Source organism: Amphichorda felina (genome assembly GCF_050947745.1).
Source record: "Amphichorda felina strain 45539 chromosome Unknown scaffold_1, whole genome shotgun sequence".
In the NCBI taxonomy this organism is placed as follows: Eukaryota; Fungi; Ascomycota; class Sordariomycetes; order Hypocreales; family Bionectriaceae; genus Amphichorda; species Amphichorda felina.
The window spans coordinates 1,910,674-1,928,779 of NW_028145049.1; the positions used below are offsets into that span (position 1 = coordinate 1,910,674).

Below are 18,106 nucleotides of genomic sequence, written 5' to 3' on the forward strand. Positions count from 1 at the left end.
CGAAATGCAACCAATTAACAATTGCGGGCACCAGCAGGCGGCGAGATAGGAACACCGTGGATGATGAACATGAAGAGGGGGTACCACCGCTGGAAGCATTGACGTGCGACTGGAGCAAAAACAAATCTTTTCTATGCTGTCCCAAAATTTGTCAAGTTTTCGCATCATCCTCATACCCATATCAGCACGGCCCCTTGCTGCTCGGTCGCTCCTTCGTTCAGCAAGGTGCGGGCAGAATCTGGTCTGGGGTTGGTGAGGCACTTTCGGACGCGTCGCGATTCGCGTCGCGTCGCGTCACGAATCCAACGCGTAAAAACGCGGATACGGAAGTGCTCGCAGCGCCAATCCACTAAACCTACCTGGTAGAGATGCCTGCCCCACTTGCCCGGGGTGGGAGCGCCCGTAGCCCTGCCCTCCCGCGCTCCCGCATCACCACTTCGAACACGAATCACAGTACGTATTTCTCAACAGCAACTCGCCTCACCTGACGCCTCGCCAATCCCGGCGACAACAGCAGCACAAACCATCTTCATCTTTGCCTTTCGTCTGGTAGAACTTGTAGACCCACTCATATGATATATCACAACCTACGGATAGTAAACTCGGATGAGGACTAGAAACCAAAGTACGGAAGCCAGTCATTTCTCGAATTCAAGGCTGGCTCGCATCAGCTTAGAAGACAATTAATTCATCTTCGCCCAGCCACCTAGGCAGGTGGGAACGGAAACCGAGCTAAGAGTTTAGGACTCGTTTTTAAGGCACGTGCAGTATCTTTGGCCCGTCTGGCACCGGTGCAGGACTTCCGGAGACATCCGGAAAATCCTCACGGCATGGAGGGGGCCCAGTGAGCAGTGAGCTGGGATTAAGCAGACTCCGAAGCCTGGTGCTAGTACTCCATAGTCTGTCCAAACTCCGTACGTATTTTGCACGGATTATCACCATCGACTTTGACAGTAGTTGTTGATGGCTACTCCTCTCTTCTGAAATACCGATCGGATATGGGAACCAACGCATTCTGACGGCTGACGGCTGACGGCTGACTGCACACACCCCACGCCTGCGAGTACGAGGTATTACGAGACGATCAAAGTAACATCGACCTAGAACCATCACTTCCAATCCACTCATAGTCTCCTATGCCGCCCGAGGAAATGCTCCGACATCCTCCCCGTCTGCGCCGTGCAGGTCCCCTTTTTTAAGACACCCCAAACAGCTGAAATCATTGGGCGCTGCCGTTCCCCATCCCCATCATATCTCACACGTTGATGCACCACGGAACAGCAGTTGGGCATCCCGGCGTCAACGCCAATGCAGCACCAACAACGCTGCCGCAGCACTGAGGCGCATGGCTCCCCAGCCTGTCACCGTCAAGACCGCTGGCGGCCACCTCAGACGTACATATACTCCTACATATGCCCACAGACTTACGTGTGAGGCGCGTGGGGATTCGCCCGCCTTACTTCAGAACACGCAGTGACGCATGGAATTGGGCCCCAGCCACTAACGCTCCTCTCAACGTGAGGTCTCTCTCCCCTTTCCAACGGCGGCGGTCCATTTTCAGTGCCATCATGAATAGGAGAGGCAATCGTGCCAGTCAGCATATGTGTCAAATAGGCCACTTGATACATGACATTAGTGTAGTTCTCAAGTGCCCTGTGCGCAGACGCGATGGAGGTTTGTCTTGGGTAGCTACGAGTATTAGCTCGAGGCGTCTGGACTCCAGTCGGCTTGAATGCGAGCAATTGCTTTTTAAGCTGTGGCGTGGGACCGGCTAGTGGCCCAAACCCAATATAGTACTATGCAGATGCACAGAGCCTCGATCCTGTAGACGAATCTACGAGTACTGCTACGTATAGCATCACGAATAATCAATCTACATGAGGCGGCCGGCGGGAGATCCGACACGGCGAGCGGCTGCATGCCCGCCCAACCGCCCCCACTCTATTGGAGTTGTGCAGCAGCTGCGCCGCAACCGCAGCCACAACTGCTCACGCCGACTTCAAGTTTGCATCCAAGCTTCAGCTCGTTTGTCTCAACATCGCTTACCACTTGCGGAAACTGCACACTGAATCATTAAGAGTCCGCCCGAGGAGACTTCGTGAAGCCGCCTCTCGGCTTGCTCCACGTAGCCAGCAACACACTGGTGATCTCGGCCTCAGCCCGACACGATGAGTCCCTCTAACCCCTCTGATATCATCACCCTCGACAACCTCGCTGGGAAGCTACCACTGTGGAAGCCCAACGATGAGAGTCATGTCTATGCCGTTGTAGACATGGGAAGGTGCGCCCACGCCCTTGCCACACCCTCGCACCTCCTCCCACTTCCAAGCCGGATAACCTCAAACCCGGAGGTACCTTCCTGTGTTCATGCGCTTACAGATTTGCAGCAATGGCATCCGCTTCTCCATCACCTCCTTGGCCCCTCCGAGAACACGTCTTCTCACACCAATATACTCCACCAGGGCTGGCATCTCACTCTTCGATGCCCTCACCCCCACCGAGAATGGCGACCTACTCTTCCCTCCGTCAACCATTTCATCCGTCTCATCCACCCTCACGCATTTCACCCGCATCGCAGAGATCCACCATGTCCCCCGCTCCAACACCATGATATTTGCCACGGAGGCCATGCGCCGCGCCGCCAACGCCGCTGATATGCTGCACGCCATAGCCGACGCAACCAACGGCCTCGGCGTCCACATCCTCGAGCCATCTGTCGAGACCCTATTCGGCGCCGTTATGGGCTCCCGGAGCAGCCTGACCAATGTGGAAGGCGCTTTGTTTCTCGATCTCGGAGGCGGCAGCGTGCAGATGACCTGGGTCGACACCTCCCTCGATGATTACGAGATCAAGGCTGCCACGGCGGGGAATAGCATGCCCTACGGTGCTGCTAAACTCGCCCGCGTATTAGACGGGGGGGACGCCGCCCTCCAGGCCGTCGAGCTCGACAGGCTCCGAGTTTCTATGCAAGCGGCCTTTGATGACCTCTGCTCCGTCTTCCCCAAACTACGCGCCATTCGAGATGCCCACAACAAGGGACAAGATGCCGCCGTCGACGTCTACATGTGCGGCGGCGGTTTCCGTGGCTACGGTAGCATGCTCATGCACAACGACACCGTGAAGCCATACCCGATTTCCTCTATTGGAACATACACAGTTACTGGGGCCACGTTCAAGCAAGTTGAGGAGATGAAACGCCTCAACAAGAACTACGATGGCAAGATATTTGGCATGTCGAAACGGCGCCGGAAACAGTTCGATGCCATCACGACCGTTGTGCAGGCATTCATCTCTGCCGTGCCCAACATCCGGCGTGTCACCTTCTGCAAGGGTTCAAACCGGGACGGCGCCCTCCTGATGAAGCTCCCGCGGGAGACTCGTGAAGCTAACCCGCTCGAGGTCCTGGCCGCCGTCACTAAGGATGAGAAGGCGCTCTTCGATCTTGTCTTGCGCAAGCTATCTGAAGCACTCCCCAAGGAGGTAGACCCCCGGATAACACCTACTGTTCTCTCAGACGGCCTAGGATACCTCTTCGTTCGCGAGATCTGGAGCCGCGGAGGCTTTGACTCCGATTCCAACGTCTCGTTTGCCCTCCACCATGCCATCTCGCGTGACATTGATGCCCCAGGCCTGACTCACTTGGCACGGGCTCTCTTGGGCGTTACAGTTGCAGCAAGATGGGGCTTCAGCGTCGGGCCAGCGGATGAGAAGCTGGTGGAAGGCCTCCAGGGCATCTTGGCATGCCACAACAGTGATGCCATTTTCTGGGCCAGATACATTGGCAGCATTGCCAACATTCTCACTCACATCTTTCCCGTCCTCCCTGAACAGGATATGAGCCACTTTGAAAGATCCATAAGGTATATTTTAACTATTCATCATAATTCATTATTCGTTTGTTACTTATTCATTTTAACGTGGTAATAGTCTTGAAGCCCACATTCGCCCTAAAGAGGGCAAGAAAGACCGTGTTGAGTTGACAATTTCCGTTGCTCGCGCAACCCTCGAGGGTGTCGAGCCAAACCAACTAATCGATATACTCAAGTCAACTCTGAAGGACGCGGGCAAAAAACCACCAAAGAAAATCCTCGCTCAAATCAGCACTTTTTGAGTCATAAATCGTGAAGTTCCAATGTCCAAAGGCAGAGAAAAAAGACAAATGAGCATGAAGAGAAAAGGAGCAGCTCCTCCATGCAAGCTCATTGGCTTAGTCAACATCCTCGTCGCAGTCGCCGTCTCCGATGGGCGCAGACGCCTTGGGTTTGGATGACTTGGGCGCCCGCTTTCTGGCGTTGAGCTTCTTAATCTCGTGGTTCACCACAAATATGCACAGAAAGCGGTCGATCTCCTTGTCCGACTCTTGGAGAGATTGCACTGAAAACTACGGTTAGCGCCCATCAACGGTATTCAGCAGCCTCGTCCTGGACTTACGGAACTTCTTGCGGCAATCCAGCAGGTCTCCTGCCGTGGTCTCGATCGCCTTGATGTACCGTCCAGAAGAGAACTTGGGTTCCCTCAGCCAGTCTGCCGACAACTCGAGGCTCTTCTTGGTCCGGAACTGATAGTGGTAGAAGATGGCCACCAATGGGAAGAAGTGCTCGAGCAGGTACTTGTACCGATTATGAATGGCGGCTGTGCCGGGTGGGTCAGCTATATGCCCTAAAGGCACTGCGGAGGAGTACTTACCAGCTAGGGGGTCATTCGGTCTTCGGTCGTGGCGTGCCAGCCAGACCTCTGAGGCTGCCGTCAGGTCACGGTAGATGATCATCAGCTGCCACAAGCATGCCCACAAGGCCAATTTATCATCTGGCTTTGGCTGATGAGAGGGAGTGATCAGGCTGTCCAGCTCCTTCAGGATATCGTGCTCGAAGGAGTGGATTCCGCGCTGGACAATGGTTCTCAGCTGCGCCTGGACCGAAATTGGAAGGGCGGTTGTCTTTCCAGATGGATCGCGGCACCAGAAAGATGGTGTCTTCCAGATACGGAAGAAGCAGGCCATGCGGTGGACCTTCCTCACCAAGTCATGCTATCACGAGTCAGTTTAGACGGCGCACGTGGTGGGCGGGTGTCTTACTTTTGGGAGCCCATAACCGTCCCGAGCATAGGCCATCAGGAACTTTTGTACGACCCGGGGAAAATCCAGTTTGCGTTCGGACGGGGTTTCGAGCTCTTGTTCTACCCATTGCTGGAGCATCTCATAGCTGATGGGGTGTTCGCTCGAGAAAGCAGCCTTCTCAAGCTGGCTATCCTCGTTCTCATCCTCCCATCGATACGGCTGGACATAGGCACTCAATGCCGGCGACCCAGGCTTATTGGAGAAGAATACCGAGATAGGCTTCGGCTTGCCGTCGAATCGGCGAGTCTGGGCGCCGTAGGCCAGCTCCTTCTCTGGGTTTCTGGACCAGACATCTGCATCGGGTTTCGTCAGCGATGTGTTCGTGGGGTCCCAGGATGTCTCGGCTGTCTGGGGTGGGGTGCCACATACCAGGGCCGTTGTTAATGACAGGCCACATCTCCACGAGATTCTTTCGAGCACAGACCAGATGCGAATGATCCGGGAATGCTTTTCTGCACGTGGGACAAACGCCATTCTCGTGGCACTAGGACAGTCTCAGTTTTTCACCGTCACTGGGAAAGCAACTGCGGAGAGGTTCATTGGTCTTACGCGAGTCTTGGACAGTCGACAGGGAAGACAGGCCCCACTCTTGCGGACGTCGGCTGTCTGGTCCGGGTTCTCCAACTGTCTCGGACGCTTGCCGTGGGTCCGTCCGGATGGGACCGTCGTGAGGTGGGAACCCTGGGCAGCATACCTTGCGACACCGTCACCTAGGACCCGCAGCTGGGGGACATGGCCAGGCCCAGAACCCTTGGATGGGTCGGTCTGGGGGTACGTCCAATGGTCGTCTTGTGCCCGAACATCATTCAGACTAATGCGCGGGCGCGGGTGAGGCTCCTCAGGGTGCTCCGGGAGGACAGGCCCAGAGTGATCAGAGGGTGATGTGCTACCTTCACCCTGGACCAACTCGGGTGGGGACGGGTGACTCGAGTACTCAGAGCTTGCAGCACCATCATCTGACCCGAAGGAGGTCTTCATCCTGACAAATCGACTAATGAGAGGGGGGATCTCAGTGAGGAGCTTGTCTAGGTCCTGTGTGGAGGGCTTGTCCCAGGGTTCAGTGTCGTGGATGTAGGCTGGCCAGTCGAAGAAGGTCTGGAATAGCTGGTCGTCCAGATCTGAGGAAGAGGAAAGACGGGGGTTTTCTTGACCGATTTGGGACAAGTCCCTGGCGTGATCCATGTTGATATCCGTCTAAGTCACGGGGATCTGGATCTGGTGGAACCTTGGCTACCTGCGGCAGGCGAATTGAGCATGCAGCACTGCGCGTCCGACGGCTCGACGATAAGGTGAAGATGCCCAACGTCTCTAAGGACTTTGTGCAAGATTTGTCGGTTCAGAACGTGGCCTCGACGCCTGAGATTTAATCTGGCGTTCATGGAGATTCTCGCGCGGGAGTCGACTTACACCACTCCCCCAGATGCGCATTCTCGGTGTGAGCTGGGATCATGATTGGCCTGACCAGGGTTCCACCCCATCGAAATGAGCCAATCACCACCCCGTCCTCCACCGAAATTGACATCTCGGGGCAATTGACGGCACACGGCAGGTCAGGTGACCACCATGATGGCCAACTTTGGGTGACTGGTGGGAGCGGGAGGTCTCAAATCGCGCCAGGGGCTGTGTTGATCACTGTGGGACAGTTCATGATTCGTTCTTTGAGGTGCTGAGAGACGGCTGGAGAAGCAAGACTGCGAAACACGACGACGGTGGCGGCATGGTACGTTGCGGCCGTGCATAAGTTCGAATATCCGGACATTCCAAAGATCTGTCCGCCGGTGTGAACCACAGCAAGAAGATTGCGCGGGTCGCATGTCAACTCTCTTGAACCATGTCGTTTGAAAAGGCCCAAATCGACAGTTTAGCGTTTGGATTTGGCTCGAGGTTGAAGCCGAGCCTCCCGCTCAATCACCATGCTGCGGAGCAGTTCATCCTCGGGAGACTCCATTCTCGAAGATTCGCGTTCTGCGAGAAGTCAGATATACTCGACAACAGCGGGACGTGGTGGGGGGTTTTGTGGGACGTGGGAGAGCTTACGGAAGTAAAAGCTCTCGGTTCGCAGACTCATGAATGCCTGGATGAGATCCTCATCGTTGCAGAGAAGCTGCCGGTTCGCAGCGACGCGAAAATCTGTGTACAGAGGGGCGGTTGAACGAAAGAGTGCGGCGTAAATGGAGACCATGTAGTGGTAAAAGTTGGTCCCCATCTGGAGCTTGGTCTCGGGGAATCCGATGTACTCCTTAGGCACGTGGCAGGGGAACCGGCGGAAAGCCACATACGTCCGGACCAGCTTCCGGTACATGAGAATCAAGCACCACAGACTAGCCCACAGCGCAAGGCCATTGGAGGCACCGATTCCCGAGGCCCCGAAGACAACTCTCTCCAGTTCGCTAAGAACATCCCTCTCAAGACTCTGAGAGGCCGTCTTGGAAATAAGACAGAATTGAGTGTGGAGCGTGCACGACGGGGGCATAGTGCTGCCATCTTGGTCGAGGCACAGAACGAGACCAAGCCGGATTTTGGCCAGGCAATTGAGTTGGTGGGTCTTGCGCACCAAGGATTTCTAGATATACGGTGAGATTTGAACCCGGGCTTCTGTTTTTCTTTTAAAGAGTGTCGAATGCTCACCATGGGTAGGTCATGCTGTGACCTGGAGTATTTCAGGATAAAGCTATCCATGGCTTGGTGAAGCCCGACGAGTCGCTTCTCATGGTGAATAGTTATATCTTCAGCCCATTTAATTAGAGCTTCTGAGCTAGGAAGTCGAGTTAGGGCATAATGCGAGCTCTCGTCGCGGAATAGATCCAAGCGACCGTCGACGGGGTTCATGACGACCCAGCAACAGAGCCACGCCGGGCCGTCGTGGGTGTAGTAGTCCTGGACCTCGACCTCTAGCTTCGGGGTGTCCATATAGTCTAAAGACACGTCTATCTTACGGGGCGGGCTGACGTGTGTGGTGCCAGCGATGAGTTCCTGGTCGAGCAGGCGGGTAGTCACCTCGATATAATTGATGTCTGCGAAATGTTCAGAATCTGGAGCTGCAGCATTGGAGCTGCTTCATCTTGTTCCAATCACAACACCCCCCCAAAAAAAACCCAAAAAAAAACTTACCCATCGTTGCGAATCGGATCTTTGTCAACTTGTCTCTCGAGCATATCTGGTGGCCGAGTGCGCCAGCAGCCTTTGTGCAGGCACTACATGGCTGTCCCTGGCCACACTACGTTCCTCAGCCTTGTGGAGATTCATGTGAGACGGGATTGCCTACCGAGATGCGGCGGATCTTGCACCGAAGACACGCGCCTTTTCTGCGCACCTGGGCGACCTCGAGGCGGCGCTGCTGGGTAAAGTCGCGTCGCTTCTTCTTGTTCCCCTCTGGCTTGGCGGGGTTGGCGGGGAAGCATATGACGGAGAAATCGGCAGAAGGGCTTCTTGAAGGCTCGTGAAACACCACCAAGTGTTTCCTCTTCCCCGAAGGAGTGGTATCTTGGAGGTCCAGGGGAGTGGCTGTGAGCCCCCGGGCGTGCGACTCCGGGGTGGCCCGGGTTGTAGGGGGAGACAAGGCTAGGCCCCAGTGGACGGGGGTCAGGATCCGGGCACTATCGCTTTCCACGGTTTCCCTAGTATCGAATTCATCCTCATTGGGGAAGAGTTTCTCAATGTCCAGCCATTTCGAGATGTCGTCTTCTTGAGGCAGGGGAGCAGGAGGAGGGTATTCTTGAGTCATTATTTGAGCCGAGGCACGAGAGCCACGGATGGACCACGGGTTTGGGGGGGGGGGGGGGAGAATGCGGGTGATGCAAGATGCGATAATGGCTGTCAAAAAGTTACAACAAACACATGGGAAATGTGGCTATTACGACTGTGTGGTTGCTCTGATCGATATGTTCTACAATGGTGGTTGATGTTGCTTGGACCAGGAACCAGCCAATCAATGAGTGGAATGATGAGGTGCGTTCGGTGACAACGATTTGGGAAAGATTTGGTCACATGACTACTGGTACTGCGCCCCATGGAGCGATGACGTGCCGGTGCCAGGCAGCCGGGATTGTCTGAATCCTCCGCGTCTCCAACACAGACGGCTGGAATGCGGAAAGCGTGTTCGCCGTTGCAAGCCTGCATCTAACGGACGGCGCGTCCCTGAATGCCACTAACACTATATACGTCTTGGTACTGACAGCAAAAAGAAAACTCTGAACTGGGCCCCCGATGCTCAGCGACGACCAACAATGCAGGGTGCCGAGTACGCACGCACTGCTCACCAACAGACAGCCAAGAGCTAAGAGCCAGATTGAAACAGCCTACGGATACAAGGGCTCTAGTTCGGAGCTTGAGGCCTTCCCCCATTGTACATGCCTGTAGAGTTTGTAACGATGAAGTCAATTCACCTACCACTTGCTATAAATATCATGTGTGCGTAGTTAGTTTCTGGAGCCTCTGCACAGCCCCGCGCTCTGGCCTGTTAGGCGGATAAATCTGCAGACCGCATCATCTTTTAGTAGGAGGCTGATGATCATGAATTGCCATTGCCAACATTACGCGCCCCCGCAATGTTGGGGGTTGTCATGTACGACAGGCTTGGCGCAGGCGGGTGAGCTGACAGCCTGGGGGAGAAGGCTTTGGGAGGGCATTATTAAAGGGAAATAAAAAGGAAAGTTAGACCGTCAGAATGACTGCGGAGATTATCACTTGCATAATATCAAATACCCGATTGATGAGAAGAGATGGGAAGTCATCAACTTGAGATGACTTGTGGGATCGGAATTTGGAACAGCCAAGAATTTTGGTTGAGATGGCCACGGGGCAGTGCGGTAGTGCAGCCCTAGCTTGGCTATTAATTAGTACTGTGTAGTACTGTGATCGGCACTGGTGCAGTCCTCAGATGCTTGATTGATGGAAGAAGGTCTTTGGCTACGTGTTCGCAGAGAGCTAGAGAGGCTTCGAGAAGCTGAAGATGCAAGGATGAGAAGATGGGTGAGAATGGAACGCAGACACGTGCGTGTAGGCTGCAGTCGGTTGGGCGCTGGTACGATACGTAGTATTATTGCCAGGTAAGGTGTTATTATTAGTGAGTGAGGGCGGGAGGACCGAAGCAAGCAGGAGACCCCCCGGGGGCTTGGCGTTGACGTGTGAAACGACGTTGGTTCTTGGCCAAGCTGTGATCGTGCATGTGTAACCGTAGTGCCCAGGCAATTGGGCGATGCCCGATACTACCACGCAGTGACGCCGTGCAGCCTTGCGAACAGCTGGCTGCTGACTTGATGTGGTGGCAGTAGGGAGTACGGATACGTACATACACGAGGGAGAGAGGGTATTTTTTTTTTTTTGGACATGCACGATGTCGTGGATTCGTGGACTCGTGGAGCCTCCGCTAATCACGAGGGGTGAAGTCGTTGACGTGACTGCGAGTATCCAAGGCCATCGAACTTCAAAGGGTGTCGAAAGGGTGTATCCAACCCTCAAGGGTGGGTGTCCTGGCAGCTTCGTCATGGTGTCGGGCTGAGCCTGAAAGAGAAAGCGTCGCAGGGTGATCCCCCATGTTTTTGGCCCACCAGCCAGCAGGGTCTCCCTAGGTAACCTCTGCCTATTACTTTGTGCACCTCTGCACACCTCGAGGCCGAATGCCAGAGCTCTCGGACGTCCATCAGCCGCAGCACTCGAGATGTGATTGACTGCCTGCCTGGTCTGCAAACACGGTCGTATATTTGAACCCTGGTATCCGTACTTTGTTTCTTCGCCTCCTCAAGCTCCTCTTACGTGACCTCGTTGCGGTTGCGCCGGAGACTAAACACCATCCGTGTCCCACCGCCCCATCAAGTTTCATCCGCCCGCATTCCACTTCTTTGTCACTGCCCACTGCCCACTGCCCAGTGCTCAGTGCTCACTCCCAGGCCAGGCTCCCAGCGCGAGACACACTGACTGCCGACCTCGTGTTGGGAAACTACACCTGATAGGTACCTGCCTTGTACGCAGAGAACTGAGAGTCAAAGGGCAGGCAGAGTCCAGCCGTTGCCAGTTCTTGGCCCCAAAACGTCATCGCGTACCGTGTTGTACTCCCCACCCACTACAGAAACCCCGAGAAGGGGAAAAAAAAAAGCAAACGAGGCATCCACATCTGGTCAGTCTCCTAGGTCTCCTAGGCCTCCTTACCCAGGGGATCCCGTCGAACCCGTCGGACAAATGTCAAACGGTCCAATTGCCTGACACACACAGACGCGCAGCCCCGGTATTAGCGTTTCGCCCCGTCGCCCTTTGGTCCCTTGGTGACTTGGTCCCTTGGGGTTCCTTGCCACGCAAGGCCCAAGCCTCCCGCCCTCTCGGACCTAGTTTCGAGCCCGTCGAGCCCGTCGAGCCAGTCGAAGCGGTCGAAGCGGTCGAACCCAGTTTGCTAGCGGCTGCTGGGTGCTGTCCGACGTCGTCTCATCGTCCTCTGTCCAGATTCCCATCTTTGCATGTTGCACTGTTGCACTGCACTGCCGTTTGCCTTGTGCTGCGGCCTGGACTTGGACCGAGACTGACCAGACCCTGTTGTCATGTTGCCCAGCATGACTTCGAGTAAGTCTTCTCGAGCTTCCATCATGCCTTCTTCTCTCTCCTTTGCCTCCTTCCGATCCTCCTCCTCCTCGAAAGAATCCGATCCCGCTCCCAGATCCACCTCGACCGCAAAGACCAAGTCCCGTCGCAACTCGGGCGTCGATATTCTCCCGTCCTTCGCAGAACGCCAGCCTTCCCCCATCCTCAACGGCCACGCCAACGGGGACGGAGAGCCAGTGCCTCCGCGCCCCCTGAGCCGCAAGGCCAGAACCTGGGGCGACCGCTTCACCGCGCTTCTTCCTTCGCTCACCACCAACGATACAGATTCCCAGCCCACCGGCTCCCTACACAGGAAGCCAGTCAGCTCTATGTCGCCGCCGCCACCGCCTACCGACGCCGCTCCTCCGCCTCCCTACAGACTTCGCGATCCCCACAGCCCGGTCGGAGCAGATCCAGATGCGGCCCCGCCTGCTGTCCCCCCTAGGTCGCCCCCCGATTCCCTCCACCGGATCTCGACCGCCTCGCCGCCTTTGCTCACAACACATATTCCCACCTCCTCCTTCACGGCCAACCATCTCCCGAATCCTCAGATCATGGCTCCCACTCCACCTTCGCCAGAGGTGAAGCGAGCCACTCTCACAAAACAAGAGCCTGCGGCTAAGGCCGGGACGCACCGGAGTTCGTCCTCTACCATCGACAGCTCTCCCAGGGACGACACGCCTAGGCAGAAGTTGCACAAGGAGAACAACGATACTCGAACCCGCCGAAGCTCTATCCAGCAGCCAAAGTCAGGACAGGCGCACGCCAACCTACAAGCGGCAGTGTCAGGCCCTCCCGCCGAGCAGAGAGGGCGGCGAGCTGTCTCTTCTCAGGTCCCGCCTCCGCCCACGGAACCCGGCCAGGTCCCTCGAGTGGCGTCATTGCCCATCAGCAACCCCTCCACGACTGCCAGACCCGGCGGCAGCAGTCAGAGCCCGACGGGTGGCCTGCTCCGAAGAAGCTGGCTCCCCGGCGGCGGACGGTCGCGATCCAATTCCGTGGATGTCAGTAAAGGAGGACCTACACCCAATGCCTGGGTCATGTCTGGTGACAACCACGCCGAATACAACCCTGCATTCTTGAGGAATGGTGAAAAGGTAAGTCACCCACAAACGGACCACGGTGGACGTTTTCTTATCGAGACCCATAACACAGGTCCCCGAACTCTGGAACGAGAGTGGAAACGTACTCGTCTACCTCTACCCTCCATCGAGCGGCTGTGGCCCGTCGTTCAAGGTCATGGAGTTTACTGTTAGCTCCTCCTACGTGTTCCAGGAGCTCATCCAGTCCAGCCGCGAAGACTCCTTCTCCGGTAGGAGCAGGACAAGGAGCTTCGGTGGCCGAAATAGCCTCAGCGCAGACGACGCTGCTCGCATCCGATCCCCGCCTACCTCCCCTCCTGTCCCCGAGTCGCCGGGGGACATGAGGCTGTACCTACCGACTGCCCCACCGTCTGCAGAATCAGGGCAGCTATCGAGCCCGGGCCAGAGCACCGATGCTGAAGTGGATCGCTTGATCGCCATCAGGAACCTGTTCGCCTTCCTGACCGGGCAGCCCCTGGTCGGAACCAAGACGCGCCCGTCGATATTCCAGGCCTTCCTCCAAATCGCGTCCCTCCTGGAGGAGTTTGGGTTTACAAGTTCTGACGGTGCTACGTTTGGCACGGCCGTGGACCTCAGCTTTGAATTCTACACGGACCAGTTGGGGCTGGCCGACTGCCGCCACAGCAGAGAGAAGACTGTGGAAGCTCTGATCCTGGGCGAGCGGATGCGGTGCTTGGACCTCTACAGTGAGGCTCATGCCCACGCGGCCGGCAAGTATTCGGCCATCTTGGATCTCAAGCTGCCGCTCTTTGAGATGGTCTCCGCCCACACGAGGCAGCAAATCGAGAAGGCGCATCTTGATCTGGTCAATCGCCAGCATGGAGTGAACCAGCATATCGAGCAGTTTGATTTCCCATCCCTCTTTGCGGGTATTGCCAATTCCACCTCCATCCCGGAGCTGAGGCATGTCCGCTTCAAGGTGTGGAAGAACTCCTTTAACAGGCTCCGGTCGTTCGTCCTCAGCTACTACAAGTCGACCTTTGGCAACTGGCCTCCCAAGGCAAGCAGCAGCAAGAATCCATTCGCTGAGAGCGGCCTCAACAGACTTGTCCTCAAGGCCTTGTACTCTGACATGTGCGCCTTGTACGACCTGCTCGTCGACCGAACCAATCTCACCTCCCGAGTCATGGATGAAGTCCCAGCCATCTCCAGCGAGCCCGGCAAGATGACCATGTCGGCTCTCCGCAACATCATGTCGGAATTTGACCGGTCGAAGCCACCCGTGCTCCCTCCCATCCCGTTCGACCTTCCTCAGCTACCATCCATGACCTCTGTTCTCGAGACGTACCCCACCCTTTCTACAAAGGAGCAAATCAAGTTTGACAAGAATGTCAAGGAGCACGAGATGATCTTGATCCTGAACAAGGCGTACAACTATGACACCAACAGGAACAAGCTTCCGTTCCTCGACAAGTTCAAGGAGTTCGAGCTCCGCGAGGCCAAGGGCAAGATGGCACCTGATCTGGTGGACCAGCGCATGGGATACTGGCTTTTCCTCTACGTCGTGATCCAGTCGCTCCCCATGCTCGTCGTTGACGCCCCCGGACTTAAGTTCACCGAGGGGGTCGAGTACTTCCTGTGCGAGCCTCCCATGGGCAATCCGCCCTGGGTGGAGGACCGGGAGGTCCAGAAGATGTGGTACGAGGTCGCTGGCGGAGGTGGCCTGGTGCAGCTCTCAACGGATGCTGTCCTCTTCAGCGTCGAGGCCACGTACCACCGCAGCCACTGCTGGCTGGCATCCAAGAGGTGGCAGGGCCTTCCTGGGGCCGAAGAGCCACCCCCCGAGGAGCTGGGCATGGGCCCTCTGCAGCCTCCCCCTCCTGTGCTTCAATGTGACGACGGGATGGTCGGTAGCCTGCCGCCTCTGATGGGCATCCCGGGCATGCCAACCCCGCCCCCCGGCACGGGATCACCCCGAAATCTCTCCCCCGGCGCCGGGCGCTCTAGCCGTGCCAGCCGTGCCAGCCACGCCTACCGATCCAGCGTCGCCATAGGCCTCGAGCCGGTGCCCATGGACCCCCCTATCAACCCGTTCGGCAGCCACTTCCGGAGCAGCTCCCAGGGCCCCCGTCCTCTGAGCAGTGCCCTAGGCCACAGGAGCCGCTCTGTCGGGAACTTGGGCGCTCTGAACCAGCAGCACGCCCGGCCGGGTTCCCGCCACATGCAGCAGGACTCCCCGACCGACGGGGCCAACTCGGGCGCCACCTTTGACGACATCCTGCGTGCGGATGGCGAGAAGAGCAAGAAGAAGTCCACTACCAAGAAGAAGGGCTTCTTCTTCTGAACTGACCACCACCCGAAAAAGGACCCCTTATGATTGTTTCAAAGACCAAAAAATATTCTGTTGCGGTATAATGAGTCGTTTGCATATGTGCGGAGTTATATATAATTTTTTTTTGCTTTCTGGGGGCTTGGGAGATCCGCATCCTGAATATTTTGGATCCGGCCAACAGCAGCAAAGTCCTCATGATTGATTTAAGAGGGGGGAGGAGAGCAGATAGCGTTAAGGTAGAGCAGCGCCTAGTGAACGAGTTAATTAGAAGAGCGAAGCCTCTATGTTAGGTTGAAAAATAAAAAGTGCTTCTTGCGACTATTATATTGTGCGCTATACTACGATGAATGTGATGAACATGCCCATCCAAACTCCCTTCCAAGGCTTTCCGTCCCAGAGGGTATCCCATTATTGCCATACTGCCCATGTTCAAAGTCGCTCCCGTTCCCAACGCCAGAAGAATACCAACACGCCCAATTCGCCTCGCTTCTCTCTAATAAGCAGGTACTAACTGCCTGTCACCCTTTGGTCTGCCTCACCTCACTACAGCTCGGCCCTGCTCCACCTCCCCCTCTCCGTATGCCACCACCTCTCCTTCTCCTTCTTGTCCGCCACGACACCCTCACGCCAGTTCCACGCCCCGGCACACCCCGCCCTCCCACCGGCGAGGCTCTCGCCCCCGTCAGCGCCCAGGTCCCTCGCGTCGACGGCCCCGCCCCTGTCGTCACTCGACCCGGCGTCCGGCAGCAGGTGGTACCGGATCCGGCTGCCCACGGTGCCGACGAACCCACCGAAGCTGAAGGTCTCGACGGTGCTGCCGTCCTCGTCGGTGACGGTGACGCCGAAGCGCGGCCGGGCGCGGGCCTTTTCGAGGCGCGTCTGCGCGGCGAGGCGGGCGACGCGCAGGTCTGTGCACGGTGGCGCGGGGGCCGCTGCTGCTGCGGCAAAGCTCCCGCCGGTGCTGCTGCTGATGGGGGTCTGGGGCTGCGGCGTGGGGAGCGGTTTGGAGTTGGTTCGGGTGAGGAAGAGGCCCGGGGACTGGGGTGGGGCGTCGAGGACGACGGGGGATGCGGTCTGGGGCCGCATGTCGGAGACGCAGAAGCGGTCGGTGGGGAGGTCGATGCGCTCGACGGGGGTGCAGAGCTGCTGGAAGATGGCGTCAGGGTCGTTGGGGGCGCGGAGGAGGCGCAGCTGGGGGAAGCCGGAGGCGGCGATGCTGCGGGCGAGGATGTCGTCGGCGACGTTGGCGCAGGTGCGGTGGCTGGTGATGTCCCAGTGGAGCTTGCACAGGCTGGGCGAGGCGAGGTAGGGCATCATCCAGAGGGCGAAGGAGTCGTCCTCGGGCATGAGTGGGGGGAAGGTCTGGGCGAGGGAGAAGCTGGCGAGGGAGGTCAGGTTGGAGAAGATGCGGGCGAGGGCCGGGAGCGAGGTCAGGGGCGTGTGGTGGAGTTGTAGACGGCGCAGCGGCTGGCTGGAGGGGTGGGTGGCGAAGGAGGAGAGGCCGCTGGAGGTGATGCCTGCGATGTGCGTGAGGGCGAGGCTGTGGAGGCGAGGGAGGCTGAGCAGGGTCTTGTCGTTGAAGGCGTCGGGTGGGAGGTTGCAGAGGTGGAGGTGTGCGAGCGAGGGTAGCATCGAGAGGGTCCTAGTCAGGAGGTTATTAGGCGCGAGGGTGGCTCCAGGGAGACAGTTGATGGTGAGGGTGCTGATCAAAGACCAGTTGCGGTGGAGGTCGAGAAAGGCGCCATCCTGGCCTGGCTCTGGTGTCTGTCGCGGATCCTGCTGCGCCCCCTTCTGCTTCTGCTTCTGTTTCTGCGAGGGCGACGGTGATGGCTCTAGCAGCCAGTCCATCTGCCTGAGCTGCGATCTCGTCGAGAGGGCATGATGGATCTTCCTGAACGAGTGGCTGTATGCTGCCATGGGTCCCGACACACCCTCGAGATTGGGACAGGCCATGATGAGCGACGCTGTGAGATCTTCACACTGCTCCATTGTCTTGGCCGTGTTGCCCTTGGCCGTGGGATCTGGACGTGGGATCTTCAGAAACTTGACGAGCCCTGCGATGTCGGGGTTTGACCGCAAGGTTCGACGCAGCATGAGCATCCGCGAACCGTAAACCAGCTTGAACTTCTTCTTGTGCGCAGCCGAGTCGGGGCCCACCAGCTGGATATCCTCGTACCTACAGCCTCATGTCAGTCATTCTCCTTTAAGACAGACCATCTTGACTGCTTGGTCTTGCGACTGCAACTCACAGGGCTGCGCGCGCAAACTTGGACCAGCGGCGCGAGGCGAGGCTGACGTTGCACAGGTCGCGCATCCAACACGTTGCACAGCTGTCACTGGCGCGATCCAGATGCGCCCGCTTGAGCATATCGAGGATGAGCTCTAGGACCTCGCTAGGCAGCTCGGCGAACTGCTCGCCTGTCCGGGGGAGGGTTCTCTGCCTCTTGAGGAGCTCTGGAGTGCGGGTCCCGTAGGGAAAGTCGCTGTGCCTCCGGTGGCCGGTCTCATAGGAGTCCGAGGACCCCAGGCTCGTCTTGCTCCCCCACGAGGAGCGCTGCATCTCGGAGCGGATGCTCTCGCGCGAGAACATGGTCGAAGCAGAGCTGGTAGGGCTGCCAGCAAGCTTGCGCGGCGAGTTGAGCGCCGTGGGCGGCGGCGTGCCAGGGACCTTGGCGTACGGGAGGCCTGGGTGAGCGGGGACGCGAGGAGAGCCGTCGGTGTCATGGCCATTCTCGTGGATGGCGTAGAGATCCGAAGCGCCTATGCCATTGAGACCCGAGGTCTGGATGGGCGGGACGGTGACGGTGCGCCCCATGGCTGCTGGCGGCGACAATGGCACGTCTCTTGGGCCTTCGATGGAGTGGAAGCAATTGGTGATGGTTCAGGCCTTCAAGGGGAAGGGGAGGCGGGACTCGGGGAGAATAAAGCAACCAGGAGGTCCCAGGTGTCCAGATGGCGCACCCCCAAGCGTCCTCAAGTGCCCTCAAGCGTTCTCAAGCGTCCTCAAAGATGCCTCAACAAGGCTAGCACCAACCTCGACCCTGA

At 57.4% G+C, this 18,106-nt stretch overlaps 5 protein-coding genes across 5 annotated transcripts; 2 read left to right on the forward strand and 3 right to left on the reverse strand.

The window, feature by feature from the left end:
* Nucleotides 1–2,168: 2,168 nt before the first annotated feature.
* RTG2_1 (Ppx/GppA phosphatase family-domain-containing protein) lies at nt 2,169–4,111 on the forward strand (the record flags this gene model as incomplete). The annotated part of the gene is made up of 3 exons (XM_083190117.1): nt 2,169–2,281; nt 2,388–3,860; nt 3,928–4,111. The coding sequence occupies 3 exons, from the start codon at nt 2,169–2,171 to the stop codon at nt 4,109–4,111; spliced, it is 1,770 nt and encodes a 589-aa protein (XP_083053976.1).
* A 96-nt stretch (nt 4,112–4,207) lies between these two features.
* On the reverse strand, nt 4,208–6,298 carry ACO1O0_000620 (uncharacterized protein; the record flags this gene model as incomplete). Its single annotated transcript, XM_083190118.1, has 6 exons — nt 4,208–4,374; nt 4,432–4,632; nt 4,687–5,026; nt 5,075–5,464; nt 5,666–6,234; nt 6,268–6,298. 6 exons carry the CDS (start codon nt 6,296–6,298, stop codon nt 4,208–4,210), a joined length of 1,698 nt encoding a protein of 565 aa, XP_083053977.1.
* Nucleotides 6,299–6,977: 679 nt separating this feature from the next.
* On the reverse strand, nt 6,978–8,840 carry ACO1O0_000621 (uncharacterized protein; the record flags this gene model as incomplete). Its single annotated transcript, XM_083190119.1, has 5 exons — nt 6,978–7,081; nt 7,154–7,679; nt 7,745–8,130; nt 8,228–8,333; nt 8,382–8,840. The coding sequence occupies 5 exons, from the start codon at nt 8,838–8,840 to the stop codon at nt 6,978–6,980; spliced, it is 1,581 nt and encodes a 526-aa protein (XP_083053978.1).
* A 2,851-nt stretch (nt 8,841–11,691) lies between these two features.
* ACO1O0_000622 (uncharacterized protein) lies at nt 11,692–15,073 on the forward strand (the record flags this gene model as incomplete). Its single annotated transcript, XM_083190120.1, has 2 exons — nt 11,692–12,783; nt 12,842–15,073. 2 exons carry the CDS (start codon nt 11,692–11,694, stop codon nt 15,071–15,073), a joined length of 3,324 nt encoding a protein of 1,107 aa, XP_083053979.1.
* Nucleotides 15,074–15,604: 531 nt separating this feature from the next.
* ACO1O0_000623 (uncharacterized protein) lies at nt 15,605–17,876 on the reverse strand (the record flags this gene model as incomplete). Its single annotated transcript, XM_083190121.1, has 2 exons — nt 15,605–17,237; nt 17,311–17,876. 2 exons carry the CDS (start codon nt 17,874–17,876, stop codon nt 15,605–15,607), a joined length of 2,199 nt encoding a protein of 732 aa, XP_083053980.1.
* Nucleotides 17,877–18,106: the final 230 nt, after the last annotated feature.